The 25229-nt window shown below is 45.4% G+C and overlaps 1 protein-coding gene across 1 annotated transcript in view; it reads right to left on the bottom strand.

Annotated features, from left to right (window-relative positions):
- The window catches only part of FAM135B (family with sequence similarity 135 member B), a 296951-nt gene that overhangs the window by 213573 nt on the left and 58149 nt on the right, over window positions 1–25229 (bottom strand). The window contains exon 2 of the mRNA XM_014611456.3: window positions 4730–4825. Coding sequence (XP_014466942.2) covers window positions 4730–4806 — 77 coding nt within the window. The 5' untranslated portion in view covers window positions 4807–4825. The remainder of the gene's footprint in view (window positions 1–4729; window positions 4826–25229) is intronic.

Genomic DNA, 25229 nt, shown 5'->3' with positions numbered 1-25229 from the left:
TTGCTATTTGTGAATGCTTGAGCAAATATCTTCCTAGATGCTCTTATATGTTCAAGTTCTTGAAAATGCAGTGTTTGGGAATGAGGGTTTGTAGCTTGGGAGCCTGCATCAGTTTTTACACTGTAACTGTTACCTCTGCAAATGAACCGAGTTCCTGTAAATTTAATCCTGAACAAAACAGGATTTTAGCTGCAATGCTGTTGTATGCAACTGTAGTAATTATGCCTGGCAGTTCCCAATCAACAACACATTTTAACAAGCGCACAGGGATTAGTCCCAGCTGATGAGGTTGGTTAGTTTTCTACTGTATTACTGCAAGTGTTCAAAGGGAGAAGCCCAACCTCCAGAGCAATGCCTGCCTCCCCGGGTCTCCATAAAGCAGGGGTGGGCAAAATACAGCCTGTGGGCCAGATCCAGCTCATTAAGGGATTTTATCCAGCCTGTGGTGGCAGGGAGCACCTTGAGCTGTGGTACATGCAGCCAGTCCTCCCTGCCCCAGGAGCACTGCAGGGCTGGGGTGACATGGCAGCCAGACTTTCTTCCTTGCAGTCTCAGTGGTGGCAGCTCCTTCTGGCTGCCACTGCCAGTGTCATTGCTGCACCATACCCGATCCCGCTGCCCAGGCACCCCAGCCCATCTGCCCCACACCCACCACTGGGGTGCTGAACAGAGCGGGCAGGCAGGCAGGGTTTCCAAGTAGATCGGCACAGGCCGATGGATGGATGGGATGGGGCCGCAGGTGAGAAGGAGCGTCCAGGAGTGGGATGGGTGTGCAGGGACAGGGCAGGGGCTGGGATCACTGGGCGGTGACAGCATGAGGCTGTGCTGGGAGCAGATCACAGCTCTGCTCCAAGTCCCACCCCCATGGTGTGACCACCACGCCATCCCAGCCCCAGCCCTGCCCTGTTCCCTGATGCCACTCCCCGCCTACCCATGGCCCCATTTCATCCACCTGGCTGAGCACGCCCTCCCCACTCTATGAAGACCTTGTTTGCCCAATGCCCCAGACCGGTCTAGTGATCTACCACTTTGGGAGTTTTGATGAGCTGTTGTGGGTAGAGGGGCAGTGGCACTGGCTTGGCATTGCAACAGCTCACCGAAACTCCCCAAGTGCCCCTCCAGCCCTAAGAATTGCCTATCCCTGCCATAGAAAGAGATGAAAAAGTCAGAATGCTCTCTGTTTGGAATTACAACTGTTTCTGGCAATAAAACGAATCAAGTGCCTTTGTTAAAGGTTTGTGCTCTGCCTTCCTAATATTTTTATATGGTGTAGCCAGGCTTCTTTCAAAACTAAGGATGCTAGATATTAATTGTTGGGCCACAGAGAAAGTGACAGGTGTCAGCTGGTCGGAAAGAAATATTACTGTGCTCTCTGTATCCTGTGGAGAGGACTGGATTGAGTAATGCCATAATTCTCCTTTCACATCCGTCCCTGCAATGTATTGAGGCTGAGGCTGATCTCAGGCCGGTGAAATAAGCATCTATTTTATAGGAAAGCAATGCATTTGTCCTGTACTAAAGAAGAAAGCCAATTCAGAGTCAACTAAAGCACCCAATGCAACCATAATGCCTCCTCATTCATTTAAAAAGAAAAAAAAATGGTTTTCAGAAAACTTTATCCCAAACCCACAAAAGCCAATAGGAACTTTCTGTAGGGTTCAAATAATTTTGCATCCTTTTCAGAGCTTTCTAGGATCTGAACTCCATCTATAAGATGCATAAAGGCCCTTTTTATCCCCCGCTCCCCCCTTCCTCAGTTTTTATACTGAATCAGAATGGCTGCAGAAATAAATGCAGAAAACCTGGCTACAGCTTCATGCTGTTAGCCATCATACAGGATATTGTGTACTTTCAACTCTGTCAGGCAGTAACAACAGGTCTTTTATTGCACAGCCCAAGGACTCTTTTCATGTCGCTCTAGGTAGCACACAGCTGGGATTTTCAAATAAATCACCTATTGCTTGAAAATCAAGTTGAGACCAGTAGTTTTCAACCATTTTAGGCTCAAAGCATGCCTCCATTTGGAGTTTAATGACATCCCAGTTAAAAGCTACTTTTGTACTGCCTCAGCCTATTGACCAGGTAAATGTAATGCAAGCAGGAGCAACCCCTCTTCCCACAACCACTTCCTGGTCTGGCCCCACAAGCACCTCCTTGAATCAGAGATGCACAGGTCAGCTCCACCTGGGAATGGCAGCCTGGAGATAAATCCATTGGCAAGTGGTTCTCACACTGCCGCTGCCTCCATGGCCAGGTGTACCTGCCCTAGGTGACTGTTTCCAGGAGGCACGTGTCAGGCTGGATTGGGAAGCAGTGTCCCTTTTGCAGCCACTTCTGCATCCACCCCAACCTGGGCCACCTGGAAACAGAGGCACAGAGGGCAGCTCCACGTGGCTGTGGCAACGATGAAACGATGGCTCGGCAGCCCAGTTGAGAACCGCCGCTCGAGACGTTCACCTATCAGCAGTGAAAGTTTCTACTCATCCGCAGCACAAACAATCCTTGAGGATGGGCAAGCAAAATATTGCATTTTTCATCATCAGTGTCTTCATTGTGGTATGAATAGTTACTGTTTTCTGTGTGGGCACAGCAAGGTCCATAATTCCAAGTTTCTGTTTATTTAAATACATGCATGCACCTTGCGACGTATCAATTTGGTTTCCTTGAGAGTCCTTGCAGACAACAGGCATACAGCCTCGTTCCAAACTATGGCAATATGAACAATTATTAGAGAGTATTTATCAAAAAAAAAAGTAGTAGCACCAACACAGAGCAACAGGTAGTTGCCTTCTCTGAATCCAGGTACCAATTTTTTTTTTTTTTTAAGAAAATAAATTTTAAAAAACCTCAAAACCAATTTAAATATTTACTATGCCACAAAAACATAAGTGACTTTATAGTAAAATGGGAAATTTATTTAATCTGTTTGTTTAATCACATTCTCATGATCATATTTTACTCCTAGGAAAATTAATTCATATTCAAGACATTAGGTTGAGTTACAGGCTTATTTACAACCGGCAAATAGAAACAATGGACACGCATATATAGTAGTTCAGCTATGACTGCATTCACAGAATACATCATATGTCATCATTTTAGCTACAAGCCATGGGTCTAGTCCACATCTCAATCTCCCTGAAGTCATTGGATCTACATTTGGCTTACATCTTTTGGAGAGGTGGAGCATTTCTGAGGAGCAAATTAAAAAGAAGAGTATTTCTGGTTCATATCTAAACTAGATGCGAATCCCAGGGTTCATGTTTCTGTTTTAGAAGCTCTTACACTCCTATTTCATGCTGTCATTTAATTTTGTCATCGAGACTTGGTCATTCCACTTCTCAGAGCAGTCTCATGAACACAGACCTTTTCCCACCAGATGCACAATACATTTCACAGTCCATCACAGTTAGAAAACCCCCAAAAAACTACACCCCATTTCCAAGTGGTGGCAGCTCGGAGTCGCTGAATTATCCCAGCACCCGAACGGTTCCAAAGTTTACGCAGCAGTTACCTGGAGATCCAAGACATCTCTAACAACTGAGATGCCAGGGTGAAATGGGATAGAGGGTATTTAGGAATCAACCAATGGATGCTTGTGAACAAAAGACAAAATCCCACCAGACTACGCCAAAAAAAATACACTCCCAAAGACTCCTGAACATATGCACCTTCACAGCCTCTTTGAGTAGACCATCAAAATAGGTTCTTGCCTTGATTACAAGAATCACGGGACATCCCTGGGGTCAAAAAGCGACAGAAACAGAGTAACATTCATTCGACTTTGTTAAAGGCTCCCCTCATCTAATAACCCCAGGAGTGTCGCACCTCCTCACTGCCAGGCAAGGACTAGGTAAGGAAGTGGAATTTGTCACTTAGAAGTAACAACAGTAGACAATCAATAGGGGTTGGGCCTCAGTATATATTATACAGGGGTTAAGAAAATCACAGATGCTCTAAACACAGGTTTCGGATGTAGCAAATAATATTCATTGTTTCAGTTCTAAATGTCTCTGAATCAACAGAAGTCCATTAAATAGGAAAATGTATATAATATAACCTCAAAATAGACCGGACATTAGCTGGGTTAGCCTGAAGTCAATTAGAAGACAGGTTACATGTGCACCTTTATAGACTAAATAAATTGTATATATAACGAGAAAGCGAGGGAGAGAGAGACAGCATGCACCTCCTTTCATTTGTGTGTGTGTGTGTGTGTGTGTGTGTGTATACACACCTGTGCACACTCACTCTTTCTACATATACCCATACACAGATGCATGTACATGTGTATATACATGCGCTATTCTTCATCTGCTTAGTCTATAAAGATGCATATCTGCCTTGCCTTCTGACTGACCCCAAAACAGACATTGTTTAACAGGGAGTGCAAAGCAGCTGTCTTTCATATCAGAGCAACACTGCTAACTCAGATGAGTTAAAGCGGTCACTGTGCCTAAGCCTAGGCAGGTGGTTAAATGCCTTTAGTCTGATTTTATATGGCATCATTTGAATAATTCAGTCCCTCTGACTTAACGATAAATGGAAATAACATGCCCATCATCTTTAACAGCAATGAAAGATGAATGATCTCCCTCCCGCCACCCCTCAAGAGATGAGATGAAGTACAAATGCATTTGGCAGGAAGCAACTTGTTTTAAAAACTAGCTCTTTTCCATAAATGGTTCTTAGGAAAACAGCTAAAAACTAGTAGAAATGCCAAACTCACCCTCGCTGGAAGAGATCCACATTATGGAATTTGTGTAGTTCCACAGAAAACTCGACCGTTCCCTGTACCTCAGACATGATTTTTTCAGGTCATCACCTAAACGACACATATATAGGTAGTTTAAGCACTCTGAATATTTTGCTTAACAAATTCACATCAATCACTCCTTTTTGGGTCAGCACTTTGGGATTCATACAAAGCCCACTGAAGTCAATGGAAGCCTTTCTTTGGGAGAAGGGTCTTCTCGACTTGGACTTGATAAGAATCGTACCAAAGGACAATAATGATACATTCAAGTCAAACTTGACCTGAGGACAGAACAACACTGCTGCATAGGACTGAATCATAATAATTGAAACATATACCAGAATTAGTGCAAGTTCTCACAGCACTAGCCAAACTCTGCTTAACTATTATAATCACCGTCCTGTGAGGGAGATAGACAATATTATTCCCATTTTACAGAATCCGATGGCCAAAGACAGCAGAGGTTGACACAGTGAATAAAATATAGGCCAAAAATCTGGAGTTCCCAGCCAAAAGCCAGTGGAATAATATGATTCTCTTCCCCCTGTCTTCTTTACCCTCTCCTACCAAGACACTTACCCAAGAAAAGAGAGGGAAGGTTTTCTGGGAAGAGAAATAATTCCAAAATAATGAAAGGAAAGGATTGCTGCTTTCAGTAATGTTGACTTCCCTCAGCAAGGGATTCAATGCCACTCAGATACGGTTATGGTGGGGCTAAGGTTAGAGAGTGATAATATTTTGTCTCTTCCCCAAAAAAGCTCTGCCAGTGTTCATTTCAGGAAGTAAAACCCAACACCCACAACCGCGCTCTTCAATTCTGCAGTGTGGCAGCAGGTCCAAGCTAAGGGTTTATCAGGGTCTTTGGCCAATTAAGAGTTTATTACTCCCTGCATCCTCCCAAGACTGCCAGTAACGGACTGCCAGCTCTTAGAGGCAGTCTGAATGATACCAAGGATATCGCAGACAAAACGTGGCAGACCCAATTTAATCGAATCATGCACTCTACTCCCCTCCATATAAAACTCTTGTATGAGTGTGGAGAAGGATGCCTCAAAAGCCTCCGTTTGAGCTCTTCTTCCTTAACAGGACAGGGAAGCGAGGGTAAGAGTGCCCGATTCCCTGAGGCCATGGACTGTGAACAAGTGCATTAACAAGTTCCCCATTTAGAAGTTAGAGCAGCTCTTATCTGCAATCCTGCCCTACCTCTGCAATGGGAGAGGGTATGCCTGCGCATGACTCTTGTTCCCGTCACAGCCAGAAGTGTGGTAGGCGCTTGACATCCGTGCAAGGCAAAGCAGGATTCTGATGGTTCATTACATGCACATTTGTCAAACAAGCAATGCACTGTAGCTGCCTGATAAGTCTATTTGCCCACTCCTGACTATACGTTTCCCAAGTGACTGGTTTATTTATTCCACAAGATTTAAACACAGTTGTGTTTTTTTTTTTCTTTCTTTTTTTTAATGGTTGTCCTTCTCATACAGTCTCATTTTTCAAAAGCAGCTCACGTCCCTTTTTTTTTTTCCACTGATGGAAAACGCACGCATTGCAGACTGGGATTCAAGAATGACAGGTTCTGCAGCATGAAGTTTTAAGCGTATTTTTATATTTTATATATATTAGCCATACTACATCTATCACCATACCATACATCTGTGCTTGTAGGTATATGCATATATTATGCATACATACATATATACCTTTTATACACAAGTACATGTACATACTTTATGCATACATATATATATAAAGCCACATCCTTTTATATATATATTTGTTCACATGTGCATGCGTGCGTGCATGCATGCATACACAGGTTGAAAAATGCACAGATGCAGATACTGTATATATGGGAAATAACTGCTGATCTACTTGTTTTATTCATATTAAATACATGAACTCTAATATACGGAACCAAACTTTTGTTAAAATGAATTCAGGTTTCACACCGTTATGATTTCTATTACAATTCTGAAATGACAAAGGTAAACTCAAATGCTGCTATCTGGCCAAGCTCATGTCATTTGTACCATTTCCCTCCCCCCTTGAGGTTATCTGCACAATGCTAACTCCCTGCAATCAAGTAGGGTAAGTCAAAGGAGGCCATAAACGGGGAAAGGATACACTAAAATAACTAGGCAGTGGCAATAATAAGTTGCTATAATAAACTTGAGGATATAATAGGGAAGCCATTAGTTGCGGGAATTGCTGCTGGCCAGCTACACAATCTGGCGAGGAGTACGCTTCCCAGAATAAAAGACTATGTTCAAAGTGGGTACTAAACTGTGAAAGATAGTGGGTATAAAGGAGAAGGGCATAAGCGGGTTGTCAGCAGACCAGGGCTGACATCCAAATGGATGGGAGCAGCAGAGGAAGACAGTCTGGTTTTCCCAACCAGAAGTGGAGATAGGTTAAGCTGAAGAAATGTGAAGGGTTAGGTAAAGAGAAAAATGTGTACAGGCCCTTATTTCATTTACCTTTCTTTGGTCCCTTTTGTACCGTCAGTGAGTGATGAAATACTGCTTCCGCTCGAAGAAGGAGCTTTAGAAACACTAGCTGCCTTACAAAGGAGCAGTTCCCCCAAGTGAGAGGGCTTGCAGGCCCCCAGCTGAATCACACTTGTTGGATGAATACAGTGCGGCTCAACTCCTCTGGCGCTGGGGCCACATGAAGGATACGGGGTTGGGTCCATGGACTGAATCCAGAGCACAGCTCATTTATCAGAGGTGCTGGTGGTAGCTGCGTTGGTCTAAGGACGTAGGCAGACAAGTTTCTTTGAATAAATCTGATACCGTTTATTAGACCTACTCAAATAGTTGGAAACAATTCTTCTTTGCAAGCTTTTGGGTGCAAACACCCTTCTTCAGGGAGAGGGAGCATCTGCCTGAAGAAGTCTCCCTTTGCCTGAAGAAGGGTGTTTGTACCCAAAAGCGTGCAAAGAAGAATTTTTTTCCAACTATTTTAGCTGGTCTAATAAAAGACATCACATTTATCTAAAGAACCTTGTTTACCTCATTTACATTTGTTAAATAGTACTTGTGTTATTTTCTTTTGCTGCCGATAGGGCATGGAGTGGTTGTTTAAGCTGAAGCCTCTTGGCCAAAGTTTGATGCTTCTCTTCATTTTCATTTGCTACTGCCATGCACCACCTTCAATAGCTCACTGTCTTTGGGTCAATGGAGTTCATTTTAGTGGCGACTCACCAGCTAACCTGTGCTCTTTCATATGATTGGGGCGATTTGGTACTTACACACATAAGTACACTCAGAGATATTAAAAAACAAAACCTCCCGGCACTCTTTCCTCCCAGGACAGGGAGACAGACTTGATGATCTCTTCAGATCCCTTCTGACCCTAGAAACTATGAAAATCACCTGGTTATTGCATTTCTAGTTGAATTTCTAGTTCACAATCAATGTTCTAGCAACCAAAGGGGATACACTGAGTGCAAATGAGAACAAAGTTGTCCCATATCTCTGTAAAGCCACATAGGGTTTACATGACCAAGATTTCAGTTCACCTGCCAGCGTTGGTCACCGGGGTTGGGGCAGCAGGTTTGGGCTCGGCAGCTGTGATTTCTTCTCAGAAGCTGTTCTACAGTAATATAAAACATGTTTACCTGCCCCAGCAGACTATAAATCAAAGGGTACATAGCCTGGAATTGCCTCAGTGTTTTTGCCATACATGTCTGTTTTCCATCACAGACTTCATCAAAAAAAAAAAAAAAAAAAAATCAGGAGCCAGGGAGGAAAATAAAACATCCTTTGCTAAAGAACAATGACTCATAAAACCTTGAAACATTCACTTAGTACAAGCATAAGAAAAAAGCAGCAAGCTGTTTCTCAGGAAGCAAAACAGATCTTGGAAACGAGCCTCCGAAATGCAGTCCCACCATTCCTGCGTACAGAGCAGCCTGCATGTTACTGTGGATTTTCTAGGTGGCCAAAACGTGCTATTAAATTGGGGGGGGAGGGAGGGTAAATTTTGTTTTTACATTCACAAATTACGTGTATAAAACATAGTCCCAATGAAATGTCATTGTTCTCTTCTCTATACCTGTCTGCTCCTAGCATAGCAATCAATAGAGTCAGGGTAGAGAAGCAAAATAAAAACCAGTGTCTGAAGAAACGGCATTGGAGATTCAGAGGGAAAGCAACTGCTAGAATGGAAAGAGAGCTAAGTTATTAATAAAAAAAAAAAAAATCTCTTTTGGTCCTTGAAATGCTTCTGCAATTTGCCTTTTTTTGAGCCCAAACAGATCCAACTTAATCTTAAAATCACAATTGCATTGAGAAGCCTTAAATGCAAGTGAGCTCCCTTAAGTCAAAGCAATCACAAAGAACAGGAGGTGCTTTTATTGCACCGCTCTTCTTAGCCATTCTCCTCTTTGTGAGTCCAGCCGCTTTGCTTTGCAAGGGCATTAAGAGAATGGAGAAGGTGAGACCTTTCATACTGTGGTGATTTATTGTTGGTAAAATACCATGTTACCGCTACAAAAGATGCTGGGCACGTACTTATACTCTCAAGATCTGAAACACCCCAAGGCACATATTTTACTAATTACAAAAGTCAATACAAGTAAAGTGCTCCAGGCCTAAGGCACCGCAACTCTCCATCTAAGAGTCTACCTTGGCGGTCTTCAAGAGGAGACTGGACAAGCACCTAGCAGGGGTTGTCTGAGCCCCGCGCTCTTACCTGCCTAGGGCAGGGGGTCAGACTCGATGACCTACTGAGGTCCCTTTTGACCCAAACATCTATGAATCTCAGTGTGAAGTCTAAGGGTATTTTAGAAAGTAACAGAAACTTTGAAATACACCCATTGTATGTGCAATGGGTGCGAATGACACAGCAGTGGGGAACATTATGGACATTGCTGAATGCACCCGTTGCTTACAACTATGTAGAGAAGTGATGTGGTCCTGTATTACTTTTAATTCCTTTAGTTCTTTTGCCCTCTGACCTCCATTCACAACCTAAGGATTGTTGCAGCCCAACCCTCCTCTTATTCTTTTCCCCCTATCAGCTATCTCTCAAACAGCAGCTGACAAATACTTTCTTCCGAGAGCCGGCTCACAGGTGCGCATGTGGGAAGGGTCAGGGTATACAGGCAGCAAACTGATCTGCACCTGGTCTCTATTTTCTAGCTGTCTACTGTTCATCCAGACTTCAAGTCACTGAAAGGGGCCGCATCATGGGACAAGGAGAGGGATGTCCCCAAACCCAAAGCTTAAACAGGACAGAGTACCTCTTCCAGAAGCTCACTGGGGATGTCAGAGCCCCATTCTCCAGGCCCTGCTCCAAAGCAAGCAGAACAAGAGTCCAGAACCTGGCTCTCCATAAGAGTGCCCTATCCCCTGAGCTATTGGCTTGTCTTGCTCTCAGTCATGTTTAAAGATCTCAGTTTCATCCCACAAAAGGGTGTTTCCTGCCCAGAGGTAAATGTAAAGCATTGAATCAGCAATTTCCCCTTCAATTCAGGAGCCATCCCTGGTATGGCCACTGAACCCTAGGGTCCCAATCCCACAAAGAGATTTATTCATGTACTGAAGTCTCTAAATTGCTGCTTTGGAGGCACAGGGAGAAGAGCTGGGCCATGCAATGGTGGATTGGGCAGCAGCTGGTGGTTTAGTTACAGGCTCCTTTAAGTTAGAAATCCTGAGTAATAACATTAAGAACAGAGGATTGTCTAGGCAGGACTCTGACTGCAGGCATCGCTGTTGCAAAAACCAGAAAATCCAGTTTTACGTATCTACTGAAATGCAGGCATCTTTTGGGTGAAATGCAGCAGTCTGACAGTACACAGCAATGATTATCGAGATGAAGAAATGAATTTTGCCATCAAACCAACGAGGGGCAGGGTTAATTTAGAATGCATCAAAGATAGAAGACTTAACAACTTTTCTCTTTACAGAAAAATAACTCTTTTAAAAATCTCCATAACTATTTAGGTCTTTTATATCTCCCTGGCTGCCAGGTGCCTGCTAATTTTCAACACTGTCTCTCAATCACTGGGGATTACCTTGTAGGGCTACTCTGCTTACAGCCCCTTTGCATCACCCCGCATGATTTGTGAATGCAACAGGTTCAGAGTACAAGCTGCCTACAGTGATCGCAGCGCTTTGGTTGAGTTTCCATCTCATCATACGCCCTTAAATTCTCTCCTTAATTTGCAAGCAAAGATGTAGAGCAATACTGTAAGCATAAATGAACGCAAAGACCATGTCTTTAACCATCTGTATCATTTAGGAAATATGCTCGTTTGCGCGCTTCAGCTTAGTTAACATTAAAAGGGGTTTGCTTTTGCATTCCTAAAGCCCAATGCAATCTAGAGGTGAGCCTTCAAAATAAGCTTCGGAGTATTTCAGATATTTTAAACAAATGTTTTGGTTTTTTGTCCTTCTTGGGAAACTGCTATGGAAACCATATCTATAATATATAGCAAAAATAACTCAATAGTTTTTCAAGGTTTGTTGATATCTATCTGTAGACAGCCCTGAGAAAAGAGGATATAGGGATTTACAAGCCAACAAGTATATTTATTTTATAAGAAAGCCATTTTTTTGGTCTACGTCTACCTTCATTATTAAAAAACTCCTCTAATTTTTGCCTCTCCCAACCCATTTGGAATCCACAAGATCCTAGTTACAGCCTGGGTCAGAGGTTCCCAGCCAACCCATTCCATGTCATTAGCATGTAACAAATGCTTGCATCTAGCAGTAAAGCAAGGGAAGGTGATCATGGTGTCCTGAAACTTGCTTGGGACCATTTTTCTTGAGAATCCATGACCTGCATTATCCCAAAAGGTCAGCAATCTGATGGAGGAGGCATATTTCCAAGAACAAGGGTTCTGCCAGAGGGTTGGCAGATCAGTTGTGAACCAGTGTCAGAGTTTGTCAAGAGTCAGTATTGGGTTATTACAAGATACATAGCCCCAACGATATTAGAAGGATTCAGTAGAGTCAGAGCCATGCAAATTGAGCCCAGACCACCGGCCATCAAGAGCAAATACCAAATCTAGTTTGGCTGTAGTTAGTGCGTGTCAGGACAGCAATCTTGAGATCAGCTCTGCAGAAGACCCTCTCTTCTTCTAGTAGCTGAATATTAATAGGCTGCTGCTATTGCTCACATAGTGGAATGGGCAGGGACAGGAGAGTCACCGCAGGAGGCAATGGAGCAACTTAAGGAGAAGAAAGAGAACACAAACCTTCACCTAGACTAGGATCCCCACTGCCATGTGACCTTGCCTTCCCCTTCCCCTTATATACCTCTTCCTGCCCCGAAAAAGAAAATACCCTTAAAAACCCGCCCCCAAACCTTTATGTGCAAAGTGATATTTGAAAATCCAAAGTCCGACTTTCAGAGCTGCTGAGCACATGCCTATACTAGACAGGGTGGATATACAGCCCATGTTTGCTGGGTCAGTCCAGTTTTAAATGCTTGTTCCTGGCTTCCCATCTGTTTGGTCACTTTTGTCCCATGTTCAGCGGGAATGAAGTAGTGGAGGCAGTGCTCTCCAGCCAGGTGGTATGATAGGGGGTTGTTGTTCTTCTAGCATCCTAGAGGTCCCCGTGCCCACACAGCCATACAGCATGCTTAGCTGGGATCTGAATTCAGAGATGGCTGAGTGTGCTGAAGAGGTGGAAGTGTCCCTTTCTAAATTCAGAAAATGAGCGACCTAATCCTAGAGCTTCACTTACCGCTATATCCCATTCTTGCTGTACCTCTATAGAAAGGGTATCTTTTTTCTAGCATTCCTGTGATCAATCTTAGGACTGCAATATATATTAGCAAGAGGTTTGCTATCATTTGCAGTATATTTTGGACACCGTCTAAGAGAACTTCTCAAAGAAGGAAATAGTTATCCTCGATTTAGCCCAGTGCTTCCTATCCAGCTCTTTGCATTTATGAATTGCCTCATCTTCTACACAGATTGTAAGCTTTTTAGGGCTCTCTGTTGCATCTGCAATGTATATAGTACAGTGGAGGTGAAACGGTTAGGTTCACCATGTTAACTGCTTTAAATTGTTAAACTATTTTGAGGAATATGCACCTGGATTCTAAATAATTCTCTTGTCTTGGTGTAATGATGTTGATAGGATTGCATGAAATGAGAGGAAGATGATGTTGTGCACCTACCATCTGGACTAGGGGGAAGAGATTGATGTCATATATCTTGACTTTAAAAAAGCCTTCCATCTGGTATCCCTGATCACCTCTTGGCAAACCTGGCCAACTGTGGCCTTGGGTCCACCATGATCCGCTGGCTGGGGAATTGACTCCATGGATGGACCCAGAGGGTGGTGGTTGATGGAAGTCAATCGTCATGGTGCCCTGTGACCAGTGGGATCCCCCAAGGCTCTGTCCTTGGACCTATTTTGTTCAACCTCTTTATTAATGATGTGGACACTGGAGTCAAAAGTGGACTGGCCAAGTTTGCTGATGATACCAAACCTTGGGGTAAAGCATCCATACAGGACAGGGGGGCAATCCAGGCTGACCTTGAGAGGCTTAGGAAATGGGCAGATGAAAACCTGATGGTGTTTAACACCAAAAAGTGCAAGGTTCTCCACCTTGGGAGGAAAAACAGGCAGCATCCTTATAGGCTTGGCAGTGCTACGCTGTCTAGCACTATGGATGAAAGGGACTTGGGTTCAGGATTGACCACAAGATGAACATGAGCCTTCAATGTGATGCTGCGGCTAGTAAAGCAAACAAGACACTGGCTTGCATCCATAGATGCTTCTCAAGAAAATCCCAGGACGTCATTCTCCCTTGTACTTGGCCTTGGTGAGGCCGCAGCTGGAGTACTGCGTCCAGTTTTGGGCTCCACAATTCAAAAAGGTTGTGGAGAAGTTTGAAAGGGTGCAGAGAAGATCCATGCGCATGATCAGAGGTCAGGAAAACAGATCTTATGACGACAGGCTGAGAGCTATGGGGCTCTTTAGCCTGGAAAAGCACAGGCTCAGGGGTGATCTGGTGGCCACCTATAAGTTTATCAGGGGTGTCCACCAGGATCTGGTGGAACGTTTGTTCACCAGAGCGCCCCAAGGGATGACAAGGTCGAATGGTTATAAGCTCCTGCAAGACCGTTTCAGGCTGCACATGAGGAAGAACTTCTTTACTGTCCAAGCCCCCAAGGTCTGGAATAACCTACTGCAGGAGGTGGTTCAAGCAACTACTTCAAATGTCTTCAACTGAAATTTGGTTGTTTATCTTGCTGGGATCATGACCCCAGCTGACTTCCTGCCCCTGGGGCAGGGGGCTGGACTTGATGATCTTCCGAGGTCCCTTCCAGCCCTAATGTCTATGAAATCTATGAAATATATTCAATAGCAAGGCTCTGTCGCTGCATATTCAAAAGACAAGTCAGACAGTCAATAATGAAAAAGGCTCAGATTTAATTCTTATATGACCCTCTGATGGTTTGGCTCTGGCCCTGCAGATACAGCCATCCAAGTAATATTAGATGACACCAAGTAAACTAGGTTCATAGTTCATAGGTTCATAGATGTTAGGGTCGGAAGGGACCTCAATAGATCATCAAGTCCGACCCCCTGCATAAGCAGGAAAGAGTGCTGGGTCTAAATGACCCCAGCTAGATACTCGTCTAACCTCCTCTTGAAGACCCCCAGGGTAGGGGAGAGCACCACCTCCCTTGGGAGCCCGTTCCAGACCTTGGCCACTCGAACTGTGAAGAAGTTCTTCCTAATGTCCAACCTAAATCTGCTCTCTGCTAGCTTGTGGCCATTGTTTCTTGTAACCCCCGGGGGCGCCTTGGTGAATAAATCCTCACCAATTCCCTTCTGTGCCCCCGTGATGAACTTATAGGCAGCCACAAGGTCGCCTCTCAACCTTCTCTTGCGGAGGCTGAAAAGGTCCAGTTTCACTAGTCTCTCCTCGTAGGGCTTGGTCTGCAGGCCCTTGACCATACGAGTTGCCCTTCGCTGTACCCTCTCCAGGTTATCCGCATCCTTCTTGAAGTGCGGCGCCCAGAATTGCACGCAGTACTCCAACTGCGGTCTGACCAGCGCCCGATAGAGGGGAAGTATCACCTCCCTGGACCTATTTGTCATGCATCTGCTGATGCATGATAAAGTGCCATTGGCTTTTCTGATGGCTTCATCACACTGCCGGCTCATGTTCAACTTGGAGTCCACTAGGACTCCAAGATCCCTTTCCACCTCCGTGCCACCCAGCAGGTCATTCCCTAGGCTGTAGGTGTGCTGGACATTTTTCCTCCCTAGGTGCAGCACTTTGCATTTCTCCTTGTTGAACTGCATCCTGTTGTTTTCTGCCCACTTGTCCAGCCTATCCAGGTCTGCCTGCAGCTGTTCCCTGCCCTCCGGCGTGTACACTTCTCCCCACAGCTTTGTGTCATCTGCAAACTTGGACAGAGTACATTTGACTCCCACGTCCAAGTCGCTGATGAAGACATTAAAGAGTATCGGTCCAAGGACCGAACCCTGCGGGACCCCACTGCCCACACCCTTCCAGGTCGAGACCGACCCATCTACCACGACTCTTTGGGTGCGACCCTCTAGCCAATTCGCCACCCACCGGACTGTGCAGTCATCCACATCACAGCCTCTTAATTTGTTCACCAGTATGGGGTGGGATACCGTATCGAAGGCCTTCCTGAAGTCCAGGTATACGACATCCACCCCTCCTCCTGTGTCCAGGCGTTTCGTAACCTGGTCATAGAAAGAGACTAGGTTGGTCAGGCACGATCTGCCCGCCACAAACCCATGCTGGTTTCCCCTCAGCATAATTTGCCCTGCCGGGCTCTCACAAATGTGAGCCTTGATAATTTTTTCAAATACTTTACCAAGGATGGAGGTGAGACTGACTGGCCTATAGTTGCCCGGGTCCTCCTTCCTCCCCTTTTTGAAAATGGGGACCACGTTAGCCCTTTTCCAGTCCTCCGGGACTTGGCCCGTGCGCCACGAGCATTCGAATATTCCCGCCAGTGGCTCTGCAATGACGTCGGCCAGTGCCTTCAGCACCCTCGGATGGAGCCCATCCGGGCCTGCCGACTTAAAGGCATCCAGTTCTTCCAAATGACTCTGCACCACCTCAGGGTCTACGCATGGAAGTCTGGCGCCTTACTGCTGCCTCTCTACAACCCCAGTGAGAGACTTGTCGTGCCCCTCACTTAGGAACACTGAGGCAAAGAACTCGTTGAGGAGTTCAGCCTTGTCCCCTCTATCTGTCACCAATTGCTGCTGCCCATTTAGCAGGGGTCCTATTCCTCCCTGGGCCTTCTTTTTACTCCCAATATATCTAAAAAACAATTTCTTGTTGTCCTTTACTTGGGTTGCCATCCTCAGCTCCATGGTAGCTTTGGCCTGCCTAACTGCCTCCCTACAAGCACTAGTAGAATTCATGCTACCAATTTTGTTGGCATCACCAGCGTCGTTCCTTTATTTGTAAAAACACTCATGAGTGTGCGTGTGTGTGTTTGTGCGCACATGTATGCACATCATTGTTATATGTTATCACAGGTGAGGTTGACAGCGTTACATAAGCACTGGACTTAGCAGAGTCCAAGCATGAGTAAGAATACCCATGCTGTTCTTCCTCGAGGTTGCTGCAGGCTATATCAGGGAGATGCTCAACATTGGGACAGAAAATAGAGAGCTGCTCTTGCACATTCAGTTGCATCACCCTGCCAGGTGCCTATGGTTTAGAATAATACCTGATTTAGAGATGGGGAAGCAGTTTGAGACAGTCTATAGGACTGAGAGTGAAACTAAGGTTGGGGATGGGGGCAAGGATTTGGAGTTCTGGGAAAGAGGTTTGGACTTAAAGAAATGAGGAAGAAAATAGGAGTGGCTAGTAAGCCAATGGGTAGGCTCACAGGATGATACAGATGAAAAGTTGGACATGGAAGATGGACTTGCATGAGAAAAATCTGGAGCTTTGCAAGATGAAGTCAATGGCACTGGGAAGAACAGCCAGAGGCTTGGGAGAGATGGGTATAGTTGAAGTGTATAGAAAAGAAAGTCAACCTTGGTGGGGAGGGAGAGAGGGAGACAAAGGAGAATGGGAATATTCAGCTACTGGAATACAGCCTTGAATGGAATCCACAATTTCTGAGTTTCACTTTCCACATGCTAATATTAGTACAGCTCTAAAACCTAAGGGCAAATTATCAGCCCCCGTTAGCATTCATCCATGGAGAATCACAGCCTACAATGGCTGTTCATTACTCCATTAGCTCAAGAGACAGATTTACTTACTGGACCTACAGATTCCAGATCTAAGTACAGATACAAAACAGGATGGGATGCCTTTTTTTCAGTTTGTCTTGGTTTGTCTAAATCTAAAAACCCATGCCATCTAAATGCAAAGCAAGAGTTAAGAGACCACAGAAGCGGCAAAGTCAACCATTCAGAATTTGCCTGTAAAGCCCTAATTCTCTCCTTCTGCATCTACATTACAGTACAGTCTTGAATTACACAATTACAGATCCATACTATTTTTTTTTTTACAACATTTATTTCTTCCAGTGGGTAAGATGGGATCTGCTCTGAAATGAATTACAGATCTCTGGCAAAGCAAGTGTTTTAGTGGTTCTGGGATTGAGATGGGGACAATGAATAAAGCAGGGAATTGCAGGTGCAGAAAGGACAGTCTTTTGGCTAAGGCAGTGAATGCTTTCATGGAGAATTAGATTTCCCCTGCCTTTGCTTTTTCTTATCTTTTTAATACCTGCCTTTTCAATCCTAATAACAATTTTATGCAGGGGCGTTTATGCTTAATACACACAAAATAAGTTAATAGAGAGATAAATGTAGTACACATTTACCACTGATTGCTCTATTTACTAGTCTAGGGGTATAGGCATATAAATAAGGCATCACAAGATAAGCTAGGGTATGAACTTACAGAGCAGCAGCTACTCTGTGGTAATTGCTCTTGTGCACACACTTGTCCCACAGTAAATACAAGGAAACTTCTCTCAATCCAAGTCAGCCAGTCTACACATACTCCTCACTTAACGCTGTCCCGGTTAACATTTTCATTATTACATTGCCAGAGCCAACCTGAGGAGGGTGCGAGGCCCAGAGCAAATCAGCTCATGCAGGGACTCACTCCTGCCCCGATCCCGTATGCCCTGGATGCAAAGAAGCTGCCAGCACCTGCCATTGGGGAGGGGGAGAGGTAGCAAGCAGCCAGACACTAAGCAGGTGGCAGCAGCGCAGAGACGCCACGGCCACTCTGCCCAGCTCTGCAGGGCCCCCCAAAGCGCGGGGCCCGGGGCAGTCACCCTGATTCTCCACCCCCTGCTCTTCTCCATCCAGGACAGCCCTATACATCACTGATCTATTAGAGAACATACATTCATAGAGTCGGAAGAGACCTCAGTGGGGCATCTAGTCTGACACCCTGCCCCTGGCAGGCAAGAAAAGATTCACCAACCCTGGGGTCATGTGATCCCAGCCTGGTGCCTGTCCAGTCTCCTCTTGAAGACCCCCAAGGATGGGGTGAGCGCCACCTCCCTTGGGAGCCCATTCCAGATTCTGGCAGCCCTGACCATGAAGAACTGTCTCCTAATATCCAGCCTAAACCTTCTCTCCGATAGCTTATGGCCATTGTTCCTGGTCGTTCCAGGGGGTGCCCTGGTGAACAGATCGTCGCCTACTTCGTGTTGCTCTCCCCTTGTGAATTTGTACGCCGCCACAAGGTCCCCTCTCAGCCTTCTCTTGGAGAGGATGAAGAGGTTAAGGTCCCTTAGCCTTTCCTCATAGGGCCTTCCCTGCAGGCCTCTAATCAGGCAAGTGGCCCTTCTTTGTACACTCTCCAGGTTGTCCGCATCCCGCTTGAACTGCGGCGTCCAGAACTAGACACAGTACTCCAGCTGCTGTCTGACCAGTGCTGCACAGAGGGGGAGAATCACTTCCCTGGACCTGTTAGTGAAGCACCTATGGATGCACGACAAGGTGCGCTTGGCTTTGCCAACATGCTCGTTTAAAGTCATGCAATGTTCGGTTATCACGTTGTTTGGTTGTTGCCTGCTAGTTAGTAACTACTACGATGTAATTGGATTTACTTAACATCATTTCGCTAGAAGTCGCAATTTTCAAGTATGGAAGTATGACGTTAAGCAAGGAGTAGCTGCATCTTATATTTACTAACCCCAGCCTACCCTGCAGCACTCAGGCCAAGTGATTTCTTTGCAGTCAGTGGATGCATCCCCAAGAGAGGGAACATGCATTTCCCTGGGGACAAACAGCAGCGGCACAATATGTGCCACTGCTGTTTGTCTCCCAGGAAACGCTTGTGCATGTGTGCTCTAGTGCATGGCATGCTGCCCTGGATGGGGTAGAGGAGGCTAGAACCAGTACCTAGGCTGGCCCTAGCAGCCTTACCTTTGGGTTCTGAGGGCCCCTGTGGCAATCTGGCAGCATGAAGCCTGGCTGACAGCTGGAGCGTGGCTCTAGCTGGCCAGGCTCCAGTTTCCAGTGGTGCATGCTGCCTCCACATGCACTACTCCACTTCAAGGGGTGTTTTTTTTTGACACCAGGATCCTGGTGTCAAACTCCCTCCCCTTCCCCATGCTACAAATCAGCAGTGCAGGGAACACCTGCACATGCAGTACTAATAATTGTGGGTCTGCAGCACAACATTGTGCACATCCGTGCTTATCTGGTTGTGCCCAATGGGGCTAATTCCAGAGAGCCCCCTATCCAGCATGACATGTTTGCAGCATGGGAACCAACGATTATACTACAGTGCACCCCGTTTAAGATCATAGCCTCAGGACTTAAAGAGACTGTGCATGTAGGGGAGCACGCACCTATCCACATTCAGTGTAAGCAGCTCTTGTTCACTGCAGGAACAGCACTGATCAAGTTCTCTGCATCTCATTCAGGCTCCTTATGCCTCCAATGGCAGGTGTAATATTGACAAGACCTTGTCAGATCCAGATCCCTTTAAGATGTCTTGACGCTGATCTCCCCCAGTCCATTTCACCAACAAAGCAGTTGATCAGAATAAAAATGCATTATAAAGCAAACAGTAAGGCCAAAGAATTCCTATACTGTATATTTGCTTAACTAATATGCAGATAACCAACTTTGCTGTAACGTAAGCAATAGACAACATCTGGACCACGAGTTGTATCATTGACTTATGCATTATCCAAAATATCTGAGTAAGTAAAGCATCTTGCATGTCAACCAATATTATGTCCCCTGGCTCTGAATAAGAAGAGAACTCAGATGAGTAGCCAGCTGTGGTCACCCAGATTACTGCAACCTTTCTAGCATGAAATACTGTGGGATATTTGAGGGAAGGGCTGTCCTTTATTTTGGGGTCCTGCGTAGCTAGTGCTTAAATGTAAACCGCATTAATATTTGTGAAATGGGAAAGAACCACATATGCAGAGAAAGATCACTTTTCAGGATGCCATGAGAATCAATAGAAGAAACTGAAAATGGATTTGAAAAGACTTGAGAAAAGAGCCTTTGCACCTTGCAACACGAGTGGTGTTCCAAATGGCACTCAATTGCACAGACGCTGGAAACAATTCACAGACCCATTTTCATTTTCAGTGCTGCAATGCAAGTTCAGGCAATAACATATACTGAGCCATAATCAGATTGTGGACCACACTGACATAAATAATTGCTCTGTGTAGTGAGGGGCAAATTAAATCGTTTACAAACAACATAAACGGCTGACACCTATTTTGCATACTCACCTCTTCGTCTTTCCCTGCCTGCAACAGCTCAGAGGAGGCCGTGGCTAGGCCTGGGACCAACACCAAGGTCCTGATGTGCAGCTGATTGCTATAACAACTCGATTTCAGGGCATCAGTTCAGAACCGTATTAACTTCCCATGCTTGGGACATAACATATTGGACTGCCAGAGATAGTAATCACAAACAGGCACCTTGAAGGCCGGTGCTTCCTTTCTAGGCAGGAGAATGCCAGCTTGTTGGCACCAGGTCAGCTTCTACAACCCAGGGTTAATCATTCAACAAAGTGGATGCCACTCCTTCAGCTAGTACTGGATTGCAGGAGCCATCCCCAGTGTTTTGGGGGAATCACCTAATCAGTACAGGCAGGTCCAACTCCACTTCGCTGGCATGCGACTTCTACTGTAGGAGAAACCATCTCCTCCTACATCGCTGGCCTCTCTGCATGAGAACTCACACTATATCCACTACAAAAGCAAGCTGATCTCCCCAGGAAGAGTTACATGGACACATCAAACACTGCACGTATGGTGCAAAGAGCTGCATTGCCGGGGCTGGAGGAGTGTTCCTGTTAAGCTAGCTGAGTGCAGGCATCTGGGTTTGCCCTCTGGGTCTGCAAATTTCCTGCCTATTCAGAGACAGCCCAATAACACCCAGCCAAGCTGGTTGATGAGTCTGTGCACCTCAGCAGTCCCTTGGCAGAGATGTCCCTTGCCTTTGTTTCCTCTATGTGGTTTCACTCATTTGCTCGCAGTTTTAAAATAGCACTTCCCCAAAAGCCTGTGGAATACCCGGTGTGAGCACAAGGAGGCCAACAGGATGGTTCACACACGGCGAGTGAGCACCAGCAGCCAGTAGCACTGCTTCCTACAAAGCTATGCTTGACTTCCCTCTCCTTTTCAAACACTTACCACAACTGAGTAGGTATGTGGGGTCACAGGGCCTGGCTGGTCAGCCTTTGGGCAGGGGGCTTCCAAGGGAAAGCATGGCATGACTGCAGGGAAAACATACCCAGCTGGTGGCAGGAGGAGGAGAATATCACAGGTGACTGCTTGCCAAAGCAGGAGAGACAAGGGCACTGCTGAACACAGATACGTCCATGTAAGACTTGCAAACCTGGCTGTGGGCGGCTCGTGGTCCAGATAGAAATGTTCTCTTTTCAAGCAGACTCTGGAGGCTGTTATTTCTTGCAGGGGAATTTGGCTATATTTGAGGACGGCTGCTCCCAGAGCCTAGCTGTTCTTCTGCTGCAGCGGTAAATAATCCTACAGGCCAGATCTGATACCCTTCTGGTAAAGAAGTGCCTCACTCCATTAGACTTCGGTAGGACCAACAGGGAGTAAAGGCATGAGAATCTGCCCCCGAACTGTCACCGCCAGTTTTCCACATTGAGGGCTGTTTGCTAACTGTATGCCTGTTGCCTCTCACAGATCAATGAATGGAGGGGCCTGTCTAGGCACTATTCCCTCCCCAGTGGGTCATCTGGCTTCAAGACCATGCAAAGAGAGAGAGAGAGAGAGAATCAGGAGAGAAATGGGGTCAGGGACAGAGCAAGGACTTGAGGCATGAATCCAGTCTTCCTTCAATGGGCTCTGCAACAGGGCAGAAAGCTATCACACCCCTGGCCATTATCTTTCCATTGCGCTCTTTCAATTGAGGGGACTTGGTGGCAGCCTATATGTACATTAGGGGCCCACAACAGGGACTGGGAGAACGCCTGTTCACCAGGGCAACCCAGGGGAAGACGAGGACTAATGGTCATAAATTGCTAGAAGATCACTTTTGATTAGACCTAAGGAAAAACTTCTTTACAACTCAAGTGCCCAGTGTCTGGAATAGCTCCCCACAAAGGTGGCACAATCACCTACTCTGGATATCATCAAAAAACATCTGGACACACACCTTGCTGGGATCCTCTGACCCCAGCGGGCTTTCCTGCCCAAGCATGGAGGGGCTGGACTGGATGATCTCGAGAGGTCCCTTCCAGCACCTAACAATTATACATCTATTCAGGGATTACACCTTGGGAGCGGGGGGTCCTGTGGCACCGTTGGCTGCAGAGCCCAGGCAAGGAGCAGAGCAATCTGTGAGGCCTGTTAACCAAGGGCCACTGATGTCCTGGTGGGACAACTGGAGAGAAATCTCCATGAGCAGCAGCTGACAGATGGACCCAATTGCCATTTTTACCTATGGAGGCCTCCAAGCACCTTTGTGATGCCTCAGTGGAGTCTTTCTCTAACCACATGGCATCCCACGTGCCGTTACGCTGTGGTTCCTGACCAGGAGGATGAGCGAGGCATTTTTTTTTTTTTTTTAAATAACCTCCTACTAAAGCTGCCCGTCTCTGGAGAGAGATACATCAGCACGGCATATTGTGTCTCGCATCAACGCAAGCCTTGTCATTAGAAAGCCAGGGGAGCATTTCATTAGCACGCTCAACAGCCCCTGCCATATGCTCCTTGTCAGTGCCTGAGTGCTCTTGCAGTTCTCTAACCATTTTCTGTAAAGCCACAGGTAGTTTAATGCATTATGTTAAATGCCACAACTTTTCTGGTTCACCCGAGGTCACTACTGGAAGCGTCTGATCTCTAGTTGTTTCATACACAAACGCATACACACGCCATTTCCACCAGCAGATGAACACCAGGCTGCGCATCCAAAGCATTGCTGAGGATGTACGCTCTCAATATGCAGGAACCAAAAAACTCATCTCATTATAAGCACTAGCACAAACACAGCCAAATGACATGGAAAAAAAAACCCACACTGGCCAAATATCAAAAGGTTGGATGCTAGGGAGAAATGTCCCTTAGCCGTACTGTTCATGGTAGCCTGTTACCCCTTTGGGTATCCTTAGTGGATTTCCTGGTCGCCCAACTAAGCATACAGAAGAAAAAGTCATTGTTCAGCCTCAGATCCTGGATGACCTTCCCTACTGTTGGCAAAGTTATTTCAGAGTCTCAAAGCAGAGTAAGTATCTGCCATACTCTACCAAAGAAAAGGAGTCAAAATGACCCTGATAACCTCTCTGACCATACCAGGGTAAATCCAGGAACTGAACCAATACCGCATGACCTATACAGCTAATCACAGCCAGCAGCTCAGGCTAACCTTTGAAAGAGTTGCACTGAAAAACTATCATTTTGCACACAGCAAAATTAGTACTTAAAAATATGAACCAGTCAAAAATGTCATTTTCATACATGAAACCTCAGAAACAACACATGACTACACTGGTAGTGTGTGAAGCCTGTCAGCTCTCACAGTACAAGTTAACATGTTCTGCAAGACCCATCTTTATTATCCACCTCCAACGACCAGACACTCCCTCTCTCCTCTAGGAATGGCCTCGGGTAGGGATAAGGTTATACCCAAAAGGAATCCATTTGCAAAGTTACAAATCCAAATAAATTCATCAGCATCTCTGCAAAAGTCTCCATCGCATGATTCAAGGCAGGCACATTTAATGAAATGACCGATTCCTGGGGAATTTTTGTAGTCTGGCTGTTGGAAATTGTACTGATGAGTCACCTCTAGTATTTCAAAGCAAAAAGCTTTTTTTCACTTGCTAGACAGAACAGCTTCAGTTTTAAAATCATGGCATTAGGAATGCAATTATTGCCACAGGACATTGGGAAAGACCACTGTGTAACTCCAGCACACAATGCAATGCGATGTGACAATACAGTGTTAAGTGCTGCGATGCCATGTCCAAAATCTGACGAGAAAATCCCTCTTCCTTGTTTCGCTTCTGTTGCACGTAGGTGCTATCTAAAGTCAATGACTTGGAACAGGTTTGCCCAGGAGCATCAAGTTGCAAGGGAGGTTTAGGCTGGAAAAAGTCTAGGGTGGTGAAACACCAGAACGGGTTACCTACTTTTGAAAATCTGGTCTTAAAATGGTTAAACCTAACCAGTCTTCCAACAAATCCACCTCTGGAAAGAAATACAGTAACACACAATAAATGAGTAGCATAGGACGTCTAATAGTATGTACCTAACTCCGTATTTGGCCAACAAATTGCAGGTTTGAGGGACTAAAACAACTTTTATGCATCTAAAGAAAGGGAAAAAGATGTTTAAATCTAAATATGGATCTAGAAGCTTAATTTTAGGTACTCAAATATGAAAATTGGATCACCTACCAATACGGAATATTTGTACTTACGTACGGCTTTGCACTTCTAGTGCTAGCACAAAAACATTTACTATTTCTCACAGCACCTCTCTGGGATGGACAGGTATTATGTAGAAGTAAAGGGGATGAAACAGAGGCTTTGATGACTCGTGGGTGAAGATGCCATACAGCACCAGGGCAGCAACGCTGCCCTTTACACTCAGGCCTTAATAAATATTCTGAAGTCACTCTTCACTTCTCCCAATACAACTTATTTCACAGTGCTCTTGCTCCAGGACAGTTTCCCCTTCTAGTGCATGGGTGGCTTCACCTCTGTCATAGGTGAAATGATGAATGCATAAGCTGGAAAGCACTTGGTAAGCAAGGGTTCGACAATTGCATAAGCTGGAAAGCACTTGGTACCCATTTGGGGTGAAAGATGCACTAGAACAGTAAATTTTGGTTATAACAAAGCCACCATCACTTTTCTTTCAAGAGCTGGCACATTATTTTTGGTCAGAAAATTTAAAAGAGCTTATTTTCTCAATTTTATAACCAGCTCAGGTCAAGTTCACCTGCTACCATCATTTACAGTAGATACAGTACTACCTGTGACTCAATGCTGTGTGATGGGCAGCAGTTAAATAACCTCT

Source organism: Alligator mississippiensis, chromosome 3 (genome assembly GCF_030867095.1).
Source record: "Alligator mississippiensis isolate rAllMis1 chromosome 3, rAllMis1, whole genome shotgun sequence".
In the NCBI taxonomy this organism is placed as follows: domain Eukaryota; kingdom Metazoa; phylum Chordata; order Crocodylia; family Alligatoridae; genus Alligator; species Alligator mississippiensis.
This window is presented reverse-complemented; position numbering and strand designations above follow the sequence as displayed.